The following is a 12,999-nucleotide window of genomic DNA, read 5'->3' as shown; positions in this document are numbered from 1 at the left end:
TATAAACCCGGTAGAGCTAATTAAAAATAGGCAACTGCTCCTGAACATAAAGTGAATGGCTGTTGTTTTTCCTTTGTCACAGGAATGCATGCACTGCACCAGAAAGCTGCCAAGAGGAATATGAAGACTGCCAAGGTCGCCAGCAAATGGCCTGAAGAAGAAAATGAGCTTTATAACCCTTACGTCCCGCCCCAAATACGGCCTATAAAATTAAGCTGCGAGTCCCAGGAGCAAGCGCATGTGTCTGCCAGGACCGCAGGCCAGGCCAGGCTGGACGGGCGGCGGGAGGAGCCAGGCTCAGGGACTTCAGAACGCAGCCTAAGCCGAGAACACAAGCCTAAGCCCCTAACCGCGGCCCACGCCCCGCAGGCCCAGGTCGCAGCCTTTAAGGTCGAGGAGCAAGGCCTCTCGCCCGCGAGCCCCCTGGAAACCAAGCTGGTTCAGTGGAGAGGTTTGGCGGGCTCTAGGGGCTCAGAGATTCAAAGAGCAAAGAGGGATGAGATGACAGGAATGAGAAGCTAAATGGAGGAGCTAAAACTACAAAGGTTATAGAAGAAAGCCAGGGAAACAGATGCATAACTGTGTTTGGCAGTGATTATTTGGACAGGGCACTGAAGGCACAGTTCATGAAAATGAGTAAGTTTTATGAATCAAAACACACCATTCAGTTAACAGAAACTCAGTTAACAGAATGGAAGATGCTATGCATGAGTAATATCCTGTATCAGACTGATATCCAGAATACATACAGAACTCCTAGAACTCAAAATTCCTAAAACTTAATGCCAAACGTATTTTTAATGGACAAAGAGCTTGAATGGACATTTATTTATTTTTCCTTTTTTTCCCATGTTTCTTAGTACACGTTTGCAGTACTAATGTTTACATTCCTTGTGTGGAGTTGGTGCATGTACATAACACATCTTAATTCCTTTTTTCAAGCATTTTCCCTTCCTCCCTCCCTGTCTTGACATTTATTTAAAGAAGAAATACAAAAGAACAATAAACATAAAAATACTCAACACTGGGCCGGGGATTTAGCTCAGTGGTTCCGGCTCCTGCCTCACAAGTGCAAGGTCCCGAGTTTGATCCCCAGTACCAAAAAAAAAAAAAAAAAAAAAATACTCAGCATTACAAATCATTAGTAAAATTCAAATCAGAACCATAGGAGAGACTGTTTTATACTCATGAGAATGACTAATCTCAAAAAAAAAAAAAAAAAGAATGAAAGAAAGAAAATAAGTCCAACCAAGAGGACATGGAGGAACCCCAGCATCCTGTTGATGGGAATGCAGAATGACACAGCCAATGTGGAAAACAGAGTGGTGAGCCCTCAAAAAATTAAAGATTGAATTACTGTAAGGCCCCACTCTGCTACTTCAGATTATGTACTTTGAAGAATGAAAGGAGAGTCTTAGGAAATGGCTGGAGACTGATGCTCAAAGCCATATTATTCATATAGTGAAAGTAGGAAGAACTGGAGGGTTCATGGAGAATACTGAGTTGAGTAGGTAATTAAAATGCAGTACAAGCACAAGAGGGACATCATTTGGCCTTCACAGGAAGGACATTCCCATCCAGGCCACAGGATGGATGAGCTTAGAGGTTACTGTCCTAGATGGAATAAGCTATCATGAAAAGACAAGTCCTGTATGAGGTTGCTTGTATGAAGGACGTGGAGTGGTCAAATTCTTTGAGACAGGAGGACAATACTAGTCCCTAGGGTCTAGTGAAGAGTGTAATGGAGAGAGATTTGAGAAATCACAGTGGAGAGTTGCAGGGATGGATGGTGGTGGTGGTTGCATGAATACCACTGGCTTATAGACTTAAAAATGGTTAAACTGGTAAGCTTAATGTTATGTGTATTTTGCCACAAGGAAAATTCAAAATGGGAGTCAGCCATGGTGATTCACACCTGTAATCCCAGTACTGTATTTGGGAGGCAGAAGCAGCAGGATTGGGACTTGGTCTCAGGTTTGAGGCCAGTTTGAGATATGTAGTGAGACCCTATATCAAAAAAAAATCACATGCTTTCTTTCTTCCTCCTCCTCTGCACCCTCTCTGTTTCATAATAGCCATCCTAATGTATGTGAACTGGTATTTCAGTTTGATTTTTATTAGCATTTCTCTAATGATTAGCAATAATGAGCATGTCTTCTGCTTATTGGCTATTGGCATATCTTTGCAGAAATGTTCAAATTTTTTATTTTTGATCAGATTGTCTTTTCATGTTCCTCTACGTACTGTATTTTGGGTCTAAGTCCCTTATCTCACAAATAATATGAAAATATTTTCTCCCATTTCATGGGTTGCTTTATTATTCTAGTAATAATCTGGTTATATGGAGTCAAAGAAAATTATACACCCATATTCATAGCAACATTCATAACAGGTAACAGATGTAATCTAAGTATTTACACATGGATGAGTGATAAACAATACACACCCATAATGGAATATTATTCAGTCTTAAACAGGAAGGGATTTCTGACATAAGCAATCTCGTGGATGAACTTTCACGACATTATGCTAAGTGAAATAAGCCAGGCATTAAAAGAGTAATACTGATTGATTTCACTTATATCCATACCTTCAGTAACAAACTCACAGAGACAAAGAGTGAATGATTGCCAGATTTGGGAGAAATAAGAAGATAAGGAATTCCCATTTAATAAGTGTAGAGTTTGAGTTTTACACGATGAAAAGAGTTCTGGAGATGGGTGGTGGTGGGTTGTACAATAATAATTATTATTTCCACCTAAATGTACATTTAAATGGTTAAGATGGTAATCTTTTTGTTTGGTATATTTTACAGTAAAATGTGTTAGCATAGAAATAAGTATTGAAGTTAGACAAGTTAACAGCATGTGCTATTATCTCATAAAAGGAAAGTTTTCCAAGTTAGCTCCATTATCTTTCAATGTGTAAGCTCTGTATTTATAGGGGAAAATTTTTCGTCTTGCTGTACCTTTACTCTCCCTAAAACACAGGTTTTTCTAGGAATCTAAAATTTAGAAACTGAATGAACAAGTGGATTTTAATTGTCTTTAAAGGGTCAGTTATAGTTATTTACTTTTGTTTGCTGACACAAATTGTAAATCAGAACTAAAGTGATGAAACACGAACATTATTTTTCAGTTTCAACCAACTGAGGATCTAAATTATTCTCAGAAGATAAGGACTATTTTCCTTGTCATTATTCCCTAAAGGATAGAGTTTAACAACTACTTACATAGCGTTTGCATTGCACCCTATGAGTAACCCACAGGTGATTTAAAGTAACATGCGATGGGCATTAGCAGGCTATTGGCAAACACTACACACACCATGCTGTGCAGGGGACATGAGCATTTACAGACTGAGGATCCTCCTGAGGCTCCTAGAAACAATTCCCAATGGACACCAAGGGACACCTGCAACATGTTTATATTTAACATTTTATTTGAACCCTGTAGAAATTTTTTCTAAGAATCACACTTACCTATAATACAATAATTAATTTTCCATTTGTATTAGTGCATCAGGCGGTGCATGAGCAGAGCGCCCCCTGGCGGCCGCCCGTCCCGAGCCGCCCAAGCCCGGGAGCCCAACTGTCGGGCCCTGTTCGTTGAGGCCAGCGACCCGCAATGCTGTCTCTCCTGCTGCTACTCTCCGGCCTGGCCCGGCTCACCGCCCCCTCTGGCCCGCGTAAGCCGGGACCCAGCACAGGAGGCGCCGCACCACCGGCTGCGGCCCTCAGGAGGGGCTGGGCGCGGGCTGCTCGCTGAACCCTGCCCCGCGGAAGGCGCCGCTCCGGCCGGGGGGCGGGAGGAGCCGGGCTTGGGGACTGCAGCCCAAGCCCCGGAGGCCCAGGTTGCAGCCGTCACGGTCACGGCAGGGGCCTCTCGCCCAGGAACAGCCTGGGGGCCAAGCGTGTGTGTGCGGGTGTGTGCGTGAGCGTGAGTGCATGTGAGTGTGCGTTGTGAGCGTGTCCACCCGCGCGAGGGATAGGGTTAGGAAGTGCGAAGGCTGATGAGAGATGGGCACAGGTGGAACCGGACGATGCTGCTGCCCACGGGGAAGCTCACGGGCGTTTCCTCCCTGCAGATTCTCAGAAACTGCAGATAACGGTGCCGCACAAGGTGGAGAGCGACACAGAGGATGGGGACGCACAGAGGACGCAGGTACTGACTTTCAAGACCTGCAGTGACTTTCTTCTACTGCAGTTTATGGCTCAAGTCAGCTAATAGATCCCTTTTCTTATTGTGTGTTCTAATTTACTATGTTAAAGAGCCTTTTTCTTTGAATGGCAGCAAGAATTCGATGTTTTTCATTTCTCAAGTAATAATATGAATATTATGAACATATTTTAAAACACAAACTCAAAAAAATTCCCACAATCCCTATCTCACAAAAAGCATAGAGAGTTTACTGGACTGTTTATCTCAAAAATATTTACATCTAAATGTGTGTTCTATGAGGTCATACTAACATTTGTCTTATAACATGATTTTAAAATATATAAAGGATACCATCATGCTTATTATATATGCAACATATGTATATATACGTCTTTTGTAAAACTAATGATATTTTAATCAAATTAGTAAAACATGTGCATTATAAAATTAAATCCAGACTATACAGAGTGATGTGAAGAAAGTATCAACCTCTTTTTGAAGATAGTAAATTTAAATGAAATGAATACTTAATGATATACAAACATATTTTAATCATCATATAAGACTGTTTTGACTTTTTAATTTATTTATAAAGATTTACTTTTGTAACCAATATGGCTTTATAAACACATGGAATCTCGTAGATGTAATAATCTGTACTTCATCAAATTTTTAGCATGTGGTTTCACAAACTTTGGAAAATTATCTCCTTTGGATCAACAAGCAAACTATTATTTTTTCATAAATATTGCAAAATGGGGCCGGGGATGTAGCTCAGTGGTTCTGCTGCCTGCCTCACAAGCATAAGGTCCCGAGTTCCATCCCTGATACCAAAAAAAAAAAAAAAATTGCAAAATGTCTTCCACAAAAATTCCATTACTTGACAGTCATCAGAGAATGACGATGCATCTCTTCCTGAGCCTGCGACAGGCTTAGTTCAGTCTTCTTGGTCTACATGAACATCAGAATAAATATCTTACTTTAGCTTGTATTTTTATTAAGCTTTAAGATATACATGCTTTTAGCAATATTGACTACTTGACTTACATTTCATTCTAATTTCTTACTTGGACATCTCTTTTTATAAGAAATAGCACTTATGATTAGGGCATCTTGCTTTTCAGAAGAGGAAGGGTTAATGCTAAGGCAGAGATCTGATTGGATCCAAGGACAGAACCTGGGTAACTAGGACTAAGAAACATGAGTTGCCAAATGAAAAACTTGCATCCTGCAGCAGATTTCATGGCCTGGCTACTCTCTCTTACTTTCTGTCACCAAAAAAAAAAAAAAAAATCAATGATGACACACATATAAAATCTGTTACACCAAAAATATAAATATATGTTGCATGTTGAAAGGTTTTACTTTCCACGTATAAATAAAGTCATGATTTCATTGAATGTAAAAAAAATGTCTGGAGAGGTCAATGTGTTTAAGAGAGTGTATCATAAACTGGGAAAATGGTAACCAAAAGAAAAAATGATTAACCATGATAACAGCACACACACAAACACACATGCACACACTGTCATGAGGGGTAAGCATCACTACTTAATGATAGAATTTTCAGTTTTCTAGGGACATACAATAATTTTAAAATTGTAGAATGTATAAAATGCCCTTAGCATACATAAAATGAAAACTAGCATTAAAGAAACTGTCAATCCATTTTCCTACCTCATAAATACGTTTATTCAATTGCTAGTTGACATCAATTATAGAAAACATTCAAAAAGAAAATTTGCACAACAAATCGAGCAATTTATTCAAGGGACATTGATTAGAACATGAACATATTTCAGTGAATGTACTTTTGTTCTGGCACTTGTTGAGCCAAGTAGACACTATGGGGTATCGCTCATGACGTTATTTATAATGGAAAGATACAGTGTAACAAGAGAAAGAGAATTTAGTTAAGCATCAGGACTCCAAGAAACATCCTTGGTGAACATCTCATAAGTTCAAACTCTATGCTACTACAACACGTGGAGGCTCTGGCTTGGACCAGCAAGATCTGTGAGGAGAACTCGGTCATTGGGAGACTCACCCCTGTCACCCTAGCTAGGCAGACACTCAAAGAGCTAACTTTACCCAGGGGAGTTTTGTACCCTATAGAACACATTATAAATTTACTGTCGCTGTTCTGGCCAAGAATCAAAAGCAATCAGACTTTTACGCATCCCAGAAATTTAAAAATAGCATTTTTTCCAATCACACTGTAATTGTATTCAATCTCCACAGTAAATAATGCACTTTCTTCTCAAAAGTATACAGAACATTCAACAAAACTGACCACAGTAAAAAAAATCAAATACTTACAATACATAATTCATTATTAGACAATAATTCAATTAACTGAAAACTTAACCAAAAAATTAGATTGTGTTTGCAAAGGTAAAGGTACACTTTATAATTCAATAGGTTAAAGAAGAAATCTTGAATTATTATGAATATTAAATAATAAATAATGAACAAGGATGAAGAAAGTTTATACAACATTGCATCCTGTCTGAAAATGTTATAGGGGCATAACTTACAACAAATGTTACTTGATAAGTTAAAAAGTGTGAAAATTTTTCAGTTAATTAAGAAATTAGAAAAATAATTATAACCGTAAAAGTTTTAAAGATGCTTCTAAATTAAGACCTACAATTAATGAAAAAATTATGATATAATAATTTTAAAAATTGATTTTGAAATTAATTGTGGTAAGAGAGATGAAGGAAAATGAATAGGTGAAGGAAAAACATACAATATTAGAAATGACAAAATAGGTACAAATGGGTAACAAAAGTAAACAACCATAAAAAGTTATGTTAATACATTTTAATTTAAATAGTACATTCTTAAAATATAACTTACAAAAGCAAACATAAGATAAATAATATTAATACTTGTATCCTGGTAAGAGAGTAAAACATTTCTAAATCCTACCTTCCCCTCTTTTAGGCTATGCTAGCTTTTAAAATACAATGTGTCTGATTTTACCAAACTACTCAAATGTCAGCTTCTTTTGATTCTAAACCATTGTATGCCCCTCTGATTGGACACTTAAGAAAGTAATTTGTGCCTTTTACAACCTGAATCAGATTTACTAGTTCTGTGTTCATGAGCTTCATATGAAACAGATTATAAAATAATCCTTTATGTATCTTCTTTTATTTAATCTATTTTTATATTCAGTTGTGCTACCACTTCTCAGCCTTTTGGCTAAGAACAAGTGTATTCAGTTTTGCTATTTATATCAGTTAATACATTTTATAGTGTTCAGTACCCTAAGAATTGGATTGAAGTGTTGATGGACAATATTTCTAGTTTTTAACCATTCGGTATAAATCTGCTTTAAAGAAACAAGTGCTCTGTTGATATATACTTTCAGATGCATATTTCAAGTAATGAAATTGTAGTTTAATTTGGAGTTGAAATAGGTATACTATTGTACATTTCCACTAGCAGTGTCTGAGAGTTTTAGTTCTAATACAGCTTTCTAACATAGCAGTGTTTCCATCTTTCTTTGTTTTTATTTACTTTTGTTTTTTTGGTACCGGGGATAGAACTCGGGTCCTTGAGCTTAATCTTTCTGTTTTTGTTTTTCCTTTTGTCAGTTTACAAAATTTTAATGAACAGAGAATAACTGTAGTGTTAAGTGGAATGAGCTAGGGACACAAAGACAAATGCTGCATGGTTTCCACCATATATGGACTCTTAAACACTGCGCTCATAGTGGTGACCAGAATAGTAGTGACCAGAGGCCAGAAAGAGGAGAGAAAGACAGAGAGAGAGGTTGGTGAAAAGTTAAGATATTTCGAAAAACCCAGCGCCCAGGAGGAGGCTCCCCACCGCCATTCCACTGCTCCTAGGGCAGAGGAAGTGAGCCAATCCCAGGGTCCAGAAAGAGGCATCCCACCACCACTCCACCACTCCTAGGGCAGAGGAGGTGAGCTGCACAGGTGCCAGCAGCACACTCCCCCCACCCTGTGGAAATAAGAAGACATGTAAACAAGCCTCAAAAACAGACTTCCAGATCACCTACAGCAACCCCAAAGGGAAACGAGATGGAACAATCTGATACTCAACCACCTGGACTCCCTGAACTGGCAACAAAAGAGGATCTAGAACAAATGAAATCAGAAATAATTTCTCAGATAATAGCAAAGATTCTGCCCACAGTGCAACACATGATTAATAAATCTAGAGAGGACACAGATAAAAAAAATAGAGGATCTGAGGAACATGATGGAATCCCAACATAGGAAACAAATGGAATACATGAAACAGATCGAAACAGATTTCCAGGAGATTAAAAATTTGATTGAAAGTCTACACGGCAGAATGAACCAATGTGAGGACAGAATTTCAAATATAGAAGATAAGATTGCAATTAGTGAGGAGGAAACGAAAAATTGCTTTAAAATTGTAAGGGACCACGAGAATTCAATCCAGCAGCTGCTAGATGATGCAAAGAAGAATAACATAAGACTGATTGGAGTCAATGAAGAAACAGGAGAGAGTGCAGATGACATAAAACTGTTCACAGAAGTGATGGCAGAAAACTTCCCAAGCAGGGGAAAAGAACTTGACATACAGATAAGTGAGGCATATAGGACTCCAAATAGCCTTGAACAAAAAAAATCTAGACTTATGCATATAATAGTTAGGATTCCAGAAACCCAACAGAAGAACAAAATTCTACAAGCAGTGAGAGAAAAGAAATCATATACAAAGGAAAGCCCATCAGAATCACAGCAGACTTCTCAGTGCAAACACTCAAGGCAAGAAGAGCTTGGAGTGACATATTTCAAGCCCTAAAGGAGAACAACCTCCAACCCAGATTGATGTACCCTGCAAAACTATCTTTCAAAATTGATGGAGAAATAAGATAGTTTTATGACAAAGAGCACCTTAGGAACTTCATGAACACCAAACCAGCACTCCAAAAAGTTTAGACAATATCCTAGGAAAGGACAATGAGGATCATGACCCCAGGAAGCCCAGCAGAATGAATCCATTGGGCATGACAAATTAAATGCAAAGGGGGAGAATCCAACAAAAAGAAAAAGTCATGACAAGGCTTTTACAGCTTTTAACTTCATCTCCCTAATGAGTGTATAATTCAATCTTGTTATTGTACTGATTATTATTTTTCTGATTCTATTGTGGCACACCTTTCCTTGTGCTGTACTGGCTATTATTATCATCTTCTTGTGTCTACTTTTTAATTGGGTTGTCTATTAATGAGATAAGAGTTCTTTATATATTCTGGTCATAGGTTATATGCACTGTAAATATGGTCTGTTTAAGGACTACTTTTCATTTTAACGATGTCATTTAAAGTTCTAAATTTTGATGGAATCTCATTTATCGATTTTTTTCTTTTATACATCGTGGGGGTTTTTTGTATCCTTGGAAGTTCTTGCCTACCCTAAATTCATAAACATTTTCCCTTATAATTTCTTCTTAAAGTTTTATACTTTTAGTCTTTCATATTTAGGTTCATAGATCCCTTCACTTATTTTTATGTATGGAAATAAAGGGTTGAGGTTCATTTTCTATATATGGATACCAGGTGTTCTAGTGCCATTTGCTGAAAACACTATCTTTTCCTCGGCTCTTGAATTGAGTTTATATTCTATAAAATGTTAATGTTAAATAATTTTTCAAAACTCAGTGGACCATATATGTGTGGTTTTATTTCTAGATTCTCTGTTTTATTCCAATGATCTATGACTTTCCTTACACCAACATTGCCTTGATTACACTAGCTTTAGAGAAAGCCTTAAAATTAGGTACTAGATGTCTTCCAACACTGTTTTGTTTTTCTTTTTACTTTTCTAGATCCTTTGTACTCCTACATAACTTTTAAATGTCAATATCCAATTTTTCATTTATAGCAAGTATACATAGACCTGAAGTTTTATATATACCTTGTGTTTTCTAATCCTGCTAAATTCAAATACCAGTTCTTGCGGGTCCTAGAGATTTCTTAGTATTTTCTCTGTAGATGATCATTTCATCTACATATAAAGATTTTGCTTCTACCTTGCCAGTCCTATCCTAATTGTGTCATGTTATTCCCAGACTATTTTGGTTTAGGCCTGTGTTTCAAAGTTTAATGGACAGATGAAGAGTAGGCATATCTGCCCTTGTTCCCCACCTTAGGGAGAAAGCATTGAATCTTCTCCATTCATATAAGGCATTTCTGCTGGAAGTATGGAGTACATGTCTTTAATCTGTTGAGAAGTTTCTGTTCTACTTCTAGTCTCCTGATAGTTTTTACCATGAACAGCTGTAGAATTTAGTTTGATACTTTTTCCCAACTAGTGACAGAATCATATGGCTTTTTCCTTTCTTCTGTTAAAATGATGACTTTTGGAGGTGGATCTTCCAATGCTGAACCAACACTGTCATCCTTATAACAAAACCACTTTCTACATCCTGCCAGATCTGACTTCCAATAGTTTGTTTTGTTAAACAAATTTCTATCCATGTTCACACTTTTTTCTTCTATTATCTTTATCCAGTTTTAGGATTAGCACAATGTTGATTTCCCAAAATGAGGGGAGAAGTGTTCCTTTTTTTCTCTGCTTTAAGTGTTTGATATAATTTATCAATTAAAATGTATACCAGCCTGTTGTCCTATAGGTAGGTTTTCAAGATAGGAATATACTTTCTTTAATAGATGCTATTCAAATTTTATATTTCCTCCAGAGTTAGTTTCATTAATTTGTCTTCCAAGGTACTTGTTAGAAGTTGTCAAATTTATTTCAAAAAGATTTTTGTAATGTGCTTTTTATATCCTTTTAAATTCTGTAAAGTCTGTGGTAATGTCTTTTACATCTTGATATTGTAATTTTAAAAATGTATAATTGATATTGTGTAATAGGAAGAAAAAGTCTAAAGGAGCAGAGGAAGTGGGAGTGGTAGGGGAAAGGAAAGAAGGGAAAAGAAAAAATATGAGAAAAGGAAAAAAATGGAAACAAATTCTTTTCAAATAGTGAAGGGAGGGCAAGGGAAGGGGAAAAAAAAGAACCAAGAGACTCATGTAATGGTACAAGATCCCAATGATGTATGTAACTGTATTTTATACCTACAATGCACCAATAAACTTAATGGGGAAAAAAAAGAAATTTTGAAAAAAATATACAAATTTTGCTAATTTTGTTCTTTTTTCTTGTATTATTATTATTTTTTTGTTTATTTGGTATCCTCTAAGGAAGAGTGATGATGTTAACTTCTTGAATATTTATAGGTGCACAATTCCTGGGTTCAGAATGGTTCCCTTCTGGATCCCTGAGCTGACCTGTTGTCTGGATGGGCTTCTGGCTGGGACCTGTGCACACTTGGGATGATATCTTGGTGTGCCTCTGGCTACAGCCTCCCCCTGTATGTAGCTGTGGTCTGGGAGGGCCTTTGGCTGGGGGCTGTGCAACCCAGTCCGTGATGTCTGAGCAGGCTTCTGGCTAGGGTCTCCATGCACTTACTGATGGTATCAGGGTGAGCCTCTGCCTGTTGCTTGTTCATCTTTGCAGTTCCTTTCCAGGTGGGTCCTTGGCTTGGGCCTGTGTGCCCAAGCAGCTGGGGTTGGAGAACATTAATGATTTATGCTCTTAAATTTGAAGTAGACTGATTTGATTTAAATTTAATTATAATCATTTTATACATCCAAGACTCAACAAAGGTAAAAATATATATGTAATATAATTTCAAGACATACAAGATATAAGATGTTTTTATGTGAAAGAGTACGTATGTTTTTTAAAGTTACAACTTTTTACTGCTTAGAAGCTGGAATTTCTAATGATTACTTTCTCCCTGAAAACTTCACTGCTGGTCACTTATGTCATCGATATTGAAAAGAAAAGTTACACTCTCCACCTTGAAAAACAGTAAGTGGTCATTCTTTTTATACAGTTGTTTTTATGGTATGACATTTTTATAATCACATTTTATATTTACATTTCAAGGATTTTTCAGGGATTTTTCTTAGTACACTTGCAGTACATAATGATTACATTCCTTCTGGGGAGTTAGTACCTGTACAAGACACCTCTCAATTCTTTTTTCATCCCTTTCCCCTCCCCACTCTCTCCCCTCCCTCCATCTCTAGATATTTTTGGCTTTTGTAAGAAATCTATATATCTTTTATTTTTCTCTTTATTTTTTATGTTTTTCTGTGTTAAATTGAACTTACACAAGAGCATAGATACTGTATTTATTTTCAAAGTTATTTCTTCTTTGTGATTAAACCTCAAATTTAAACATGAAGTTCATCTTCACATTTTAAAAATGAATATTTGAGCCAAATTCTATTTGAGAGATGTAAATATTAATGTATATTTGATAAATGGAAATGACTGTAACTATAAAATATAATCACCAATGATTAATTATGAAAGTAATTTTGTCCACATTTAATTTTAATCATTGGTACTTGTCACTTTACATATTTATATGACCTTAAGAATTTAACTTGATTTTGCAAAACCATTTTTCTCATTTTGCTACAGTATATACTTTTTTTTTTTTTTACTGATTTCTCTTGGCTTTATTTTCACACACTCCCCCAAAAAATAACATATCAGATTCCAGGTTGAACTGACGAGGAGACAAAGTTGTAAATGTTCATCCTGTGTCCAAACAGCACCCTGAAGTCAAACACTCCTTGAAGGACTCTGGCAGAGTCAGTGTTGACTGCTACTCCCAGTTACCCAGAAATATTTATCAGGCTGTAGTTTAGAAACAAATTTCAAAATAGGCAGTCTGTGGAGAATGTACACATTTACTCTTCAAATTAGTTAAACATAGGCATTACACATCATCTCATTACTGTCCTTAGAGG

The 12,999-nt window shown here is 36.8% G+C and overlaps 1 protein-coding gene across 1 annotated transcript in view; it reads left to right on the top strand.

Moving 5' to 3' along the window:
- The first annotated feature begins 3,523 nt into the window (after nucleotides 1-3,523).
- Nucleotides 3,524-12,999, top strand: part of LOC101719410 (A disintegrin and metallopeptidase domain 3-like) — a 161,677-nt gene continuing 152,201 nt past the window's right edge. The window contains 3 exon segments of the mRNA XM_087217349.1: nucleotides 3,524-3,687; nucleotides 4,087-4,165; nucleotides 11,993-12,046. Of these exon segments, the coding sequence (XP_087073475.1) occupies nucleotides 3,627-3,687; nucleotides 4,087-4,165; nucleotides 11,993-12,046 (194 nt within the window). The 5' untranslated portion in view covers nucleotides 3,524-3,626.

Source organism: Heterocephalus glaber, unplaced genomic scaffold, assembly GCF_053883595.1.
Source record: "Heterocephalus glaber isolate CG9 unplaced genomic scaffold, H.glaber_assembly_v1.0 deba00001461, whole genome shotgun sequence".
Taxonomy (NCBI): domain Eukaryota; kingdom Metazoa; phylum Chordata; class Mammalia; order Rodentia; family Bathyergidae; genus Heterocephalus; species Heterocephalus glaber.
The sequence above is the reverse complement of the archived record's forward strand: the minus strand, read 5'-3'. Positions and strand labels throughout refer to the sequence as shown.